Source organism: Rhinopithecus roxellana, chromosome 20 (assembly GCF_007565055.1).
Source record: "Rhinopithecus roxellana isolate Shanxi Qingling chromosome 20, ASM756505v1, whole genome shotgun sequence".
Taxonomy (NCBI): Eukaryota; Metazoa; Chordata; class Mammalia; order Primates; family Cercopithecidae; genus Rhinopithecus; species Rhinopithecus roxellana.
The window spans coordinates 46,163,139-46,177,210 of record NC_044568.1 but is presented as its reverse complement, the minus strand read 5'-3'; the positions used below and the strand labels follow the sequence as shown (position 1 = coordinate 46,177,210).

Here is a 14,072-nt window from a genome sequence, read left to right as displayed (position 1 = left end):
CCTGACCTCAGGTGATCTGCCAGTCTCGACCTCCCAAAGTTCTGGAATTACAGGCATGAGCCATCGTGCCCGGCCATTTTTTATATATATTTAGAGATAAATTGTGTATTTTCTTTTTATTAAGCAAGATAAACTTCCATTTGTAAGTTCAGCTGAAAACAACCAATCTTCTTTATTTGGGAGGAAAAAATCAGTTGAATGGTTTTCTTAAAACAAGTGAGGCACCCTATGCTCTGGAAGAAGTAGTAATAGGAAGGACTTTATTTTTCTTGAGTTTGACAAGACCATCTATCCAAATTCCTCTCGGTGAGTAAAGCTCTGGGGTGGCATTGGATCAATTGGCATAAAAAATCTAGAATTTTCTGGGAGGAAAGGGATTGAGATCACCACAATCCCAATATTTCTCCCCAAGTTTCCTAGTTATCAAAATCTGTTGGAGGCCTTTGCTATAGAAGAACAGGATCAGAGAGATGAAACGTTAAAGGATGTACATGATGGTGAGTCTGTTAAGGCTGGGCTCCCCACCACTGGTGGATCTGGACCTATCACGGTAGCTTTTGCTGCTTATTCTTTTGTTTCAAATTCCACAAGGGGCTGGGTGCGTTGGCTCATGCCTGTAATTCCAACACTTTGAGAGGCTGAGGCTGGCAGATCACTTGAGGTCAGGAGTTCGAGACCAGCCTGGCCAACATAGTGAAACCCCATCTCTACTAAAAATACAAAAATTAGCCGGTCGTGGTGGTGGGTGCCTGTAGTACCGGCTACTCAGAAGGCTGAAGCAGGAGAATTGCTTGAGTCTGGGAGGTGGAGGTTGCAGTGAGCTGAGATCATGCTCTTGGTTCCCGGTCACAAGAATCACTTGAACCCAGGAGGCAGAGGTTGCAATGAGCCAAAATTGTGCCATTGCACTCCAGCCTGGGCACCAGAGGGAAACTCTGTCTCAAAAAAAAAAAAAAAGATACATTTGATTTTATCAAAATTTAAAACCTTTTACATCAAAGGACACTATTAAGAGAGTGAAAAGACAACCTACAGAATGGCAGAAAATACTTGTAAATAATATATTTGAGAAGGGTATAGTGTCCAAAACATATAATAAACTCTTACAACTCAACAACAAAATGACAAGCATCCCACTTTTCAAAAGGGCAAAGAGGGAAGTGGAGGGAGAAAAAAAGTAAACAAATAAAATGGACAAAGGCCTTGAATAGACATTTCTCTAAGAAGATATACAGACACCCAACAAGCACCTGAAAAGATGCTGGATGTCGTTAAACATTAGAGAAGTGCAAATTTAAACCACAGTAGTGAGATGCCACTTCGTATCTACTAGGATGGCTATAGTGAAAACAAACAGAGCCAGGCACAGTGGTACACACCTATAGTCCCAGCTGCTCAGAAGAATGAGGTGAGAGGATCACTTGAGCCCAGGAGTTTGAGACCAGCCTGGGCAAAAAAGCGAGATCCTATTTCAAAAAATTAAATTAAATTAAAAATGAAATTTAAATTTAAAATTAAAAAAATCGAAAATTACAAGTGTTGACAAGAATGTGGTTCAATTAGAACCCTCATTCATTGCTGGTGAGAATATAAGATGATTCAGCCACTGTGAAAACCAGTTTGTTTTCTCAGTAAGTTGAATGTAAAATTACCCATGTGACCCAGAAGTTTGACTTCTAGGTCAACAGCTCCCCTTCCAAATTGAAAATAGGTATTTAAACAAAAACTCGCCTGTAGTCCCAGCACTCTGGGAGACTGAGGCAGGTGGATCGCCTGAGGTCAGGAGTTTAAGACCAGCCTGGCCAACATGGTGAAACCCTGTGTCTACTAAAAATATAAAAAATTAGCCAGGCATGGTAGCATGTGCCTATAATCCCAGATACTCAGGAGGCTGAGTCAGGAGAATGGCTTGAAAGTGGAGGTTGCAGTGAGGCGAGATCATGCCGCTGCACTCCAGCCTGGGTAACAGAGCGAGACTCCATCTCAATAAATAAATAAATAAACAAACAAAAACTCATACGCAAATGTTCATAGTAGTCCTGTTCCCAATAGCCAAAAGGTAGAAACAACTCAAATGTTCCATTAAGTGCTGGACTCGGTGGCTCACACCTGTAATCCAGGTACTTTGGGAGGCTGAGATAGGAGGATTGCTTGAATTCAGGAGTTTGAGACCAGCCTAGGTAGTATAGTGAAACTTTGTCTGTACAAAAGCAAAAATTTTAAAAATTAGCTGGGTGCAGTGGTGTGCCTGTAGTCCCAGCTGAGGTGAGAGGATTACTTGACCCTGGGAGGTGGAGGTTGCAGTGAGCCAAGATCGTGCATCACTGCACTACACTCTGGGCGACAGAATGAGACCCTGTCTCAAAAAAAAAAAAAAAAAAAAAAAAGGCCGGGGAGTGGCTCACACCTGTAATCCCAGCACTTTGGGAGGCCAAGGCAGGTGGATCACAAGGCAAGGTCGGGGGCTCGAGAGCAGCTGGCCAACATGGTGAAACCCTGTCTCTACTAAAAACACAAAAATCAGCTGGGCGTGATGGCAGGTGCCTGTAATCCCAGCTACTCGGGAGGCTGAGACAGGAGAATTGCTTGAACCAGGGAGGCGGAGGTTGCAGTGAGCTGAGATCGCACCACTGCCTTCCAGCCTGGGTGACAGAGTCTCAAAAAAAAAGCAAAACAAATGTTCCATTAAGTGATGAATGGATAAAAATAAATGTGGCATACCTATACGATAGATATTATTCAGGAATGAAGTATTGATACATGCTGCAATCTGGATAAACCTTAAAATATGATATGCTGACTGGAAGAATCCAGACACAAAGGACACATGATTATATGATTCCATTTGTAGGAAATATCCAGAATAGGCAAATCCAGAGAGACTGTGGATCTAAAGACACAGAGAGGCTATGGTTGGCTGGGGCAGGGAGAGGGGAGAATGGGAATTCACTGCTTAAAGAATCTGGGATTTCCTTTTGGCCTGATGAAAATGTGTTGCAACAAGAGAATGGTGGTGGTCACATAACATTGTAAGTGTAACTTAATGCTACTGAACTGTATACTTTAGAAGGATTAAAATGGTACAGTTTATGCTATGTGTATTTGACCAAATTTTTAAAAAATCACTAAGGTTACTTGTGAATCTGATAAAATTTCAGTGGAAGGAAAGGACAATAAGGCTCTTTGATGTAAAATTATTAAGAGAGTTGGAAGAGGTGGCCCCTCTATCAATAGGGGAGAGACGAGAGGGAATGGTAGTTCTGGGGCTTGGAGGTAGCTGGTGGTGAAACCTGGCTCAATCTCGCCCTTTGGGGACTGTGTTTGTGTCCTAAGATGGTGGATGTGTGGGTGACTCGAGCAAGTTGAAACTTGGGAGCCCAGACTTGGGCACCCTCAAAAGATAGCAGTGACCACGGTAGGAAGCCCAGGGACCAAGGTCGGAAGTCCCAAGATCCAGTGGTGATCTGAAAAAGCAAGAGATCGAGCTCTGGCTTGGTGGCATCCCCATGGTCAGCAGAGCTGGGGAGCAGCCGATCCCTTTAGACAAGCCTGGCTCTCTGGTCTTTTCTCACCCTGCGCTCCCTTCACCAGTTTCTCTTAAATGCTGGGTCTTGTAGGCCTGGCAGATTGCTGTTTCTGCCTCAGTTTGCCCTGCATCCCTCCCAACAGGAGAGACAGTAGTTCCTGACTATCAGACCAGCAGGTCTGAGTTGTGACTTTAAGAAGAGAGGAGGAGCAAGGAGGCCACCCTTCTGGGCACCTGGGGTCCCTGGAGAGACAGGAGGGGACCACGGCCTAGAGAGGGAAGCACTGACCTGGGCATGTGGGATGTGACTGCCTCAGTTCTACATGCTCATTCCAGTTCAGGCAACTGTTCCTCCAGAATACACAGCTACTGCCTCATTTAAAATGAATGGAGCTGGCCGGGCGCAGTGGCTCATGCCTGTAATGCTAGCACTTCGGGAGGCCGAGGTGGACAGACCACCTGAGGTCAGGAGTTCGAGACCAGCCTGGCCAACATGGCAAAACCCAGTCTCTACTAAAACAACAAAAATTAGTCAGATGTGGTGGTGCATGCCTGTAATCCCAGCTACTCGTGAGGCTGAGGCAGGAGAACTGCTTGAACCCAGGAGGCGGAGGTTTCAGTGAGGTGAGATCACACCACTGCACTCCAGCCTAGGCAGCAAAATGAGACTCCCTCTTAAAAATAAATAAATAAGCTGATTAAGACAGTGGTCCCCAACCTTTTTGGCACCAGGGACCAGTTTCATGGAAAACAGTTTTTCCATGGATGGGGGACTGGGGTGGGGGGATGGTTTTGGGATGATACAAGCACATTACATTTATTGTGTACTTTATTTCTATTATTATTACATTATAATATGTAATGAAGTAATTATACAACTCACCATCATGTAGAATCAGTGGCAACCCTGAGCTTGTTTTCCTGCAACTAAGTGGTCCCATCTGGGGGGTGATGGGAGACGGTGACAGGTCATCAGGCATTAGTTAGATTCTCATAAGGAGCACACAGCCTAGATCCCTCACATAGGCAGTTCACAATAAGGTTCTTGCTCCTATGAGAATCTAATGCTGCCACTGATCTGACAGGAGGTGGAGCTCGGGTGGTAATGTGAGCAATAGGGAGTGGCTACAGATGCAGATGAAGCTTCACTGCTCACTCGCCACTCATCTTCTGTTGTACTGCCTGGTTCCTAACAGGCCATGGACCAGTACCAGCCTGTGGCTGTGGGGGTTGGGGACCCCCAAAATAAGGGGTACCCCCAAAGTAGCCCTATTGAATAATTAATCTAGAGAGCTGAGTCAGGGACTTCTTTGGAAAATGTTGGCTCTCATTTCTTGGTATGTCTCGCAGCATTCTTTTGTGACTTTAACTTATCTTTCAAGATAAAGTTGACACACTTCCACATATATAAAATCACTCCCTTCCAGTCTTGGACTCTGCTTTGTGAGATGCAGCTCCTCTGGCAAGTGAAGAGGTGGAAAGATGAATCAGGAAGAGGAAGGATGTGAGTGGCTGTGGCCTTTCTGAGCCCTTTGTTACTTTCTCACCTTGGAGTTCCTGGATCATCCAAGACTGTTTCACCCTTCTGCACCTTTTGCAGAGGCTAGTATCCCTCCCAGGAACACCATTACACTCCATCCCTTCTTCCCATGGCAAACTCTAGTTTATCCTTCAAAACAGCCCAGGGGTTTTCTGACCTCTCCAAGGCTGGGTTAGATGCCCCCTCTGTTTTTCCTTGCACTCACCAATTTCCCTACTCTTACCATACCTTATTGATCTTATTCCTGTGTCTCCTCCTACACTTGAAGTTTCTCAAGGGCAGCTGGAATCAATCCATTCAAGTTTATTTTTTTTTTTTTGAGACAGAGTCTCGCTCTGTCCCCCAGGCTGTAGTGCAGTGGTGCGATCTCGGCTCACTGCAAGCTCCGCCTCCTGGGTTCACGCCATTCTCCTGCCTCAGCCTCTTGAGTAGCTGGGACTACAGGCGCCCACTACTGCGCCTGGCTAATTTTTTGTATTTTTAGTCAAGACGGGGTTTCACCATGGTCTCGATCTCCTGATCTTGTGGTCCGCCCGCCTCGGCCTCCCAAAGTGCTGGGATTACAGGCATGAGCCACCGCACCCGGCCCCATTCAAGTTTTAATTCCAGCTCCACCATTTCCAATACGGCTTGGCAAACCATTAAAACTCAGTTATCTCATCTGTAACATGGGGATAACCATTCCTGCCTTATCGGTGTGGCTTAGTGATTCAAATTTGTAAAATAGGCCAGGAGCAGTTGCTCATACCTGTAATCCCAGCACTTTGGGAGGCCAAGACAGATGGTTCACTTGAGGTCAGGAGTTCGAGACCAGCCTGACCAACATGGTGAAACCCTGTCTCTACTAAAAATACAAAATTAGCCAGGCCTGGTGGTGCACACCTGTAATTCCAGCTACTTGGGAGGCTGAAGCAGGAGAATTGCTTGAACCCAGGAGGTGGAGGTTGCAGTGAGCTGAGATTGTGCCATCGCACTCCTGCCTGGGCAGCAAGAGCAAAAACTCCATCTCAAAAAAAAAAGTTGTAAAATATTTGGCCAGGCACAGTGGCTCTCGCCCATAATCCCAGCACTTTTGGAGGCCAAGGCTTGAGCCCAGGAGTTTAAGACCAGCCTGGGCAACATGACAAGACTCTATCTCTATGAAATAAAATTTGTAAGATACTTCAAACCATGCCTGGGAGATAAATGCTCAATAAATATGAGCTATAATAAAAATAAAAATAATTATTGTTACGATTACTATTATTCATCTCTTTAATCTCAACATCGAGCACTAAAGTTGGTACGAAGTAAGCAGTCAGTGTTAAATAGAAGTGTGGTTAATGCATTAACTGTGGTGAACCTAGAACTGTGCTGTTCTGTGTAGTAACCACCAGCTACGTGTGTCTGTTGAACACTTGAAATGAAGTTTTTTGTTTTGTTTTGTTTTGTTTTTTGAGATGGAGTCTCGCTGTCTCCCAGGCTCAGTGGCGCGGTCTCGGCTCACTGCAAGCTCCACCTCCCGGGTTCACGCCATTCTCCTGCCTCAGCCTCCCAAGTAGCTGGGACTACAGGTGTCCACCAGCATGCCCGGCTAATTTTTTGTATTTTTAGTAGAGACGGGGTTTCACTATGTTAGCCAGGTTGGTCTCGATCTCCTGACCTCGTGATCCACCTGCCTCGGCCTCCCAAAGTGCTGCAATTACAGGCGTAAGCCACCACGCCCAGCCAATGAAGTATGTTTTAAGTGCAAAAGCACACAGTATTGAAGACTTTAGCATGTAAAACAGAAAGTGAGATAATTCATAAATTTTGTATTTTTATTTTTTTGAGACAGGATATCACTCTGTCACCCAGGCTGGAGTGCAGTGGCACAGTCTTGGCTCACTTTAGCCTCAACCTCCCAGGCTCGAGCAATCCTGCCATCTCAGCCTCCTGAGTAGCTGGAACTACAGGCGTTCACCACCACATCCAGCTAATTTTGTTTATTTTTTATAGAGATGACATCTCGTTGTGTTGCCCAGGCTGGTCTTGAACACCTGGGCTTGAGCAATCCTCCTGCCTTGGCCTCTCATAGTACTGGGATTTACAGGCATGAGTCACCATGCCCTGTATAATAATTTTTATATTAATTACATGTTGAAGTAATAAGATTTTGAATGTTTTAGGTTACGTGAGATATATTCTTGTTTGTTTGTTTGCACAGGCTGGAGTGCAATGACGTGATCTCGGTTCATTGCAACCTCCGCCTCCTGGGTTCAAGCGATTCTCTTGCCTCAGCCTCCCAAGTAGCTGGTATTATAGGCACCTGCCACCATGCTCAGCTAATTTTTGTTCTTTTAGTAAAGAGGGGGTTTTACCATGTTGGCCAGGCTGGTCTCGAACTCCTGACCTCAGGTGATCTATCAGCCTCGGCCTCCCAAAGTGCTGGGATTACAGGCGTAAGCCACCATGCCTGGCCAAGTAAAATATATTCTTTTTTTTTTTTTTTTTTGAGACGGAGTCTGGCTCTGTTGCCCAGGCTGGAGTGCAGTGGCCGGATCTCAGCTCACAGCAAGCTCCGCCTCCCAGGTTCACGCCATAGTAACTGGGACTACAGGCGCCCGCCACCTCGCCCGGCTAGATTTTTGTATTTTTTTAGTAGAGACAGGGTTTCACCGTGTTAGCCAGGATGGTCTCGATCACCTGACCTCGTGATCCGCCCGTCCTCGGCCTCCCAAAGTGCTGGGATTACAGGCTTGAGCCACTGCGCCCGGCCGTGAAATACATTCTTGAAAATAATCTTATCTGCTTGCTTTTACTTTTTAAAATGAGATGCCAGCTAGGAAGTTTAAAGTTACAAATGTGGTGGCTGCTTTATTTTTCTATGGACAGCACAGACTTGCTCATTCTTAACCTACTGTTACTATAGCTAATCTTCACACAACCTCATTTATGCTCAAATATGATGTAAGCTCTAGGAGTGTCAATAATTCATTTAGGACGATGATTCATTGAGAATCAAAAGTACATCCAATTGGTTTGTAAAGGATTTTCCATGCAGGGTTAATAAGCTCGTGTACAGAAGTATGTCGAAAAGGGACTGAAGTTTTAATGGGATTTTCCAGGTTCGCTCTGATCCTGAGATTCAAGAACTGCGTCAGTGGCAGAAGAAACTGCGCGAGGCCAAGCACATTCACCAGCGAGTCAAAATTTTCTGGGCCAAGCAAGAACAAAAAGGTAAGTTGCTGGATTCACAGTCCTTAGTTCATTCAAGAAAAGCCTGATTCTTATTCCAGGCTCAAGAAGGAGGCCCTCTGAGGTTTTGTAAGGTCCTTGTCTGTATGGAGCTCAACTTGTGCATGGGGGAAGTGGCTGCATATTAAGATTCTGCTGTGCAATGACAGAGGTGATGTGATATAATTTACAGGGCCATTTCTCTCCCACAGGGACAAATTCAGTGTCTCCCTGTGTCTGCAGGTTTCTATTTTTGAAGCTACAAGACATCAAGAATAACCCATTATTTTGGAAACACAGTGTCTATCAGTATGATGGATAGTTATAGTTATTCTTCTAAGTTGTTGATTGTGTGTCTGAACTCAAATGGTATTTTATGCTTGTCTTCTCCCCTTTTGCGATGGCTAATTTTATGTGTCAACTTTACTGGGCTGTGAGATGCCCAGATTAAACGTTATTTCTAGGTCTGTCTGTCAAGGTGTATCCAGAGAGATTAGCATTTGATTTGATTGACTGAATAAAGCAGATGGACCTCCCCACTGGGCTTCATCCAATCTGTTAAGGGCCTAAATAGAACAAAAAGGTAGAGGAAGGTTGCATGAACTCTGCCTGGCCTTGCGAGCTGGGGCCTTGATCTCTCCTGCCCTTCCTGCTCCTGGCTTGCAGGCCTTCAAACCCAGACTAGAATCTACACTATTCGTTCTCTGGACTTCCTGGGTCTCTGGCTTGCAAATGGCAGATTGTGGGACTTCTCAGTCTCCATAATTTCATGAGCCAATATCTTCTTTTTTTTTTTTTTTTTTTTTTTTTTGAGACAGAGTCTCACTCTGTTCGCCCAGGCTGGAGTGCAGTGGTGCGATTTTGGTTCACTGCAACCTCCACCTTCTGGGTTCAAATGATTCTCCAGCCTCAGCCTTCTGTGTAGCTGGGATTACAGGCATGCTCCACCATGCCTGGGTAAGTTTTGTATTTTTAGTAGAGACAGGGTTTCACCACGTTGGCCAGGCTAGTCTTGAACTCCTGACCTCAAGTGATCTGCCCACCTCGGCCTCCCAAAGTGCTGGGATTACAGGCATGAGCCAGCGCGCCTGGCTAATATGTTCCTTTTTTTTTTTTTTTTTTTTTTTGAGATGGAGTCTCGCTCTGTCGCTCAGGCTGGAGTGCAGTGGCTCGATCTTGGCTCACTGCAACCTCTGCCTCCTGGAGTCAAGCAATTCGCCTGCCTCAGCCTCCCGAGTAGGTGGGATTACAGGCGCCTGCCACCATGCCTGGCTAATTTTTGTATTTTTAGTAAAGATGGAGTTTCACCATCCATATTGGCCAGGCTAGTCTCAAACTCCTGACCTCAGGTGATCCGCCTGCCTCGGCCTCCCAAAGTGCTGGGATTACAGGCGTGAGGCACCGCGCCTGGCCTGATATATTTTCAAGTGGAGAAAATTAAATTGCAGAACTATAAGATTTTATTCATATAAAAAATATATGCATGGTCTGTAATCCTAGGACTTTGGAAGCCTGAGGCAGGTGGATCACATAAGGTCAGAAATTCAAGACCAGCCTGGCCAATATAGTGAAACCCTGTCTCTACTAAAAATACAAAAATTTTCCAGGCTTTGTGGTGGACACCTGTAATCCCAGCTACTTGAACCCCAAAGGCGGAGGTTGCAGTGAGCCAAGATCGTGCTACTGCACTCCAGCCTAGCAATGCAGCCAGACTCCGTCTCAAAAAAAAAAAAAAAGATATATATATATCCAAACCACACTGTTGGAATCTTTTAGATAAGCACATAGTACTTTATGATTATGATTATGAGAAACTACAAAAATAGTCATACATCCCTCAGCAGGCCACAGGCCATCATGCCTTGGGTCCTCTAACTTCCCCATCCTACCCTGTCCCCATCCTCCTTCAGTGGACTGCAGCCCCTCTAGTCTCTTTTCTGTTCTTGCAATTTGCCAATGCCTTCTTCACCTTGGGACTCTGTACTTTCTATTCCTTTTCTTTTCTTTTTTTTTTTTCTGAGACAGGATCTCGCTCTGTCACCCAGGCTAGAGTGCAGTGGCAAAATCTCAGCTCACTGCAACCTCACCTCTGGGGTTCAAGCGATTCTCATGCCTCAGCCTCCCAAGTAGGTGGGATTACAGGCATTTGCCACCATGCCCAGCTAATTTTCATATTTTTCGTAGAGACGGGGTTTCACCATGTTGGCCAGGCTGGTCCTGAACTCCTAACCTCAAGTGATCTTCCTTCCTTGGCTTCCCAAAGTGCTGGGATTATGGGCATCAGCCACTGTGCCTATTGCTCAGCCAGGATGGAGAACCTAAGGAGATGCGAGATGCCCAGTTGTTTTGTGCTTTCTTTAAATGTGGAGTCCTTTAGGCCTGTGCTCTCAGCTATGGACAAGTCCTGCCGATGCTTGACTGTACAGCTGCTATTAGGTTGGTGGAAAAATAATTGCGGTTTTTGCCATTAAAAATAATGACATTAAATGCAATTACTTTTGCACCAACCTAAATTTATTTACTGGACAATTGTCTTCCCCACTAGCATGTAACCTACATGAAATAATAGGACACACTGACATCATGGTACCTTCTGATGTGATGTGTCTGCCTGGTTTATCTCCTAGTACAGTACCTGGCACAAAGTGAGTGGCAGATAAATATCAGTTGAACGAATGAGTGAATGAATGAATGAATGGAGCTGTGAGTTTTAAACACGTCAATAAACAGAAAGTTCCTGGTGCAGAGTAGGAGCACATCAAATTGTCGGTCTAAGCTGCCCTTATAAAGAAGCAGCTTGAGCTATTACTGTTTGGCTGGCTCAGCACAGGCCTCTGTTCCATGCACAACTGCAGTTTCATTTGGCTTCAAAACTGGAAGGCAATCAGGGCTATAATCAGTTTAAAGGTCGAGGAAAGTGCAGCATGCCTATTTCTTTCTGTTGGTCTGTATTCTTTGGAGTTGATTTGTGGTTGGTTGATTGACTGATTGGGCTCGCTCTGGAGCAGGGAGAATAGACCTGGAGTTCATGCCGTTATCCAGTCCACAGCAGAGGGGCTGGAGGGGCTGGTGGAAGCAAATCCACTTCCACCATCTGTTGCTGGCTTCCCGTGCCACCTTCCAAGGGCTCCGGAAGGAGTGAGCTGTGCTTTCCAAACAAGAAACACCTCTTTGGTAAATACCCCAGTGTGAACCCATGGATAGGTTCCTATTTACGCTGAGACTGTGAAATGGCCTTTGGGAAAACAAGCCAATTCTAAAGTCTGTCCCCAGGTCTGTGATCAGTTAAGAAGGAAGTCAGGACAGCAGAAAGGACAGATAAAGGACCCGGCTTTGGAGTTGGCCAGACCTGCCCTTGGAATCCTGACTACCACTTCTATCCATGTAACCCTGATCTAGTGAACTTCATGAAGCCTCAGTTTTCCCTTGTGCAAAATGGTAATGAGATACTAATAATAGTGTCTATCTCATACAGATGTTATTATAAGATTACAAGAGATGATGATCTTTAGAACAAGTCCTGGCACATGGTTCCCATAAGTGTGAGTTATTGTCATGATAGTATTATTAAAATATTTGTGTTGCTTTATTCCAATAAACTCCAAGCTCCATGGGCTTTCATGTAGGGACCGTGTTTGTCTTATTTATCATGAGCCTGGCACAGAGCAGGTGGTCTGTACATATTCAGGGGACGAAGCTCTGGGCTTCGTTTTACATACGAAGAAATTGAGTTCCAGCAAGATTGAGTGACTTGCCCAAGGTCACACAGCAGAGGAGAGCCTGGGGCTGGGCCCAGGACTTCCCCGTCTCTGTCCAGTGTTCTAACACATCCTGGAGGACAGATGCAGAGAGTTAAGACATTCTTTTAGGTTCTGCCCTCAGACCCAACTTCTCTGGAATCTTCTGGAACATGACATACGACCTGTTCAATTTCCTAACTGGGCTTCAGGGTGCTTGCTGTTTATGTTTTCATGGACTGAAGCCTCCAGCTAGGGGCTGAATTATGAGAAGCAGAGTACAACCTGCTGCACATCAAGCGAAGCAGAACTTCTTGTTCCCTTTAACTGTCGCCGAGTTGAATCATTTTGTTAAGCTCATGCGCTAGAGTTACTTCCTATTTTAAACCTTATGAATCTGGATAGTGTGGGGGGTTACAAAATAAATCTCCCCAGCCAAGGTGACCCCTCAATTAGACCTCAAAGGCTTCCAGTGAAGCAGTTTGAAAGCGGATGTTAAGCGCATGCTAGTTCTCCTTTAGACTTGCAATAAAAAATAGTGTGGTGATTGCAAATGAAAATGGTTTTTCAACTTCATTTAAAAAAAAAAAGCTCATCTATGTATACATCCAGGAGACAGGCGTATCTTTTTAAGGTGTTGCCATTTTATCCACATTGTGCTCCGGCATTTACAATACAAATAGATTTTACCAAGTTCATAGCTTAGAGCAACCTTGAGCAGACAGGAGGTCTGAGGGAGAGTCACATCAGCTGTCGGGGTGGTGGAATCGTGGTCATATATAGCCCGTCTCACGTTACAGTGAGTCAGAGGCTGCCTGTCCCAAACAGTATTTTCTTCTAGGACGCAAGTGGTGTGAAGTTATCTTCAAGTCTCTATCCATCAGGACAGATGCAGGAATTATTTTAAAATGTGTATGGTAAGAATTTCAGCCAATGTAGTTTAAAATAAGATGCCCAAGTCATTTTTGAGATGTAGTAAAAAAAATCGTGTCTCGATTAATAGCATATTTTTAGCCTCACATAGTATTTGTTTTCAAATGTGCTTTGTGATTGAATATCCGTATTTTATTTGGACATCTAGTATGAGCAGGGAGAAAGAAACCATAGAAATTATTCCCATAACATCAGATTAAATTACATATGTGTGTGTGTGTATATATATATGCACACGCATATATATACATCATATATATATCAGATAAATTTATCATATATGTGTTTGTGTGTGTATTCTTTACATATGCAGAAATAATCTCTAAATAACTATCACTTCTTAATGTTTTGAAGAAAAGGCAGAGACTTGGAGGGAGAGATTGGTTGATCTGTCAAAGGAAATGAATTGTCTACTTTTTGTTTGCTTAACTGTTTATTTCCTACTTCATTCCAAGAGTGGTTTTTAGTAGTTACAGAAATACACACAATATGATATTTTTAGGTAAAGGTGGTAATTAAGGAATAATTAAGGTTAGGGAAAAAAATAAAGCCACTCAGTGCTGTAAGTAAAATACTTAATTTCAAGGCCTATGCTGACAAATAAAAGTTATATATATTCAAGGTGTGCAGCATGATGATTTGTACACTGTATTAGTCCGTTTTCACACTGCTATAAAGAATACCTGAGACTGGGTAATTTATAAAGAAAAGAGGTTTAATGGACTCATAGTTCTGCATGGCTGGGGAGGTCTCAGGAAACTTACAATCATGGTGGAAGGCAAAAGGGAAGCAAGACACGTCTTATATGGCAGCAGGAGAGAGAGAGAGTGAGGGGGGAGCTGTCAAACATAAACCATCACATCTCATGAGAACTCACTCACTATCATAAGAACAGTATAGTGGAAGTCTCCCCCATGATTCAGTCACCCCCCGCCAGATCCCTGCCTCCACATGTGGGGATTACAATCCAAGATGAATTTGGGTGGGGACACAGAGCCAAACCGTATCATACACACTATGTAATTATTACTACGATCAAATTAATGAACACATCCATCACCCATAGTTACAATTTGTGTGTGTGTATGTGTGTGGTGAGGACACTTAAAATCTGCTCTCTCATCAATTTTTAAATAAACAA

The 14,072-nt window shown here is 44.4% G+C and overlaps 1 protein-coding gene across 2 annotated transcripts in view; it reads left to right on the top strand.

The window, feature by feature from the left end:
* IQCK (IQ motif containing K) overlaps positions 1-14,072 on the top strand; it is a 139,579-nt gene that overhangs the window by 101,771 nt on the left and 23,736 nt on the right. For both annotated transcript variants that reach the window (XM_010388553.2, XM_030924887.1), the window contains one exon: positions 8,153-8,264. In XM_010388553.2, coding sequence (XP_010386855.2) covers positions 8,153-8,264 — 112 coding nt within the window. The remainder of the gene's footprint in view (positions 1-8,152; positions 8,265-14,072) is intronic.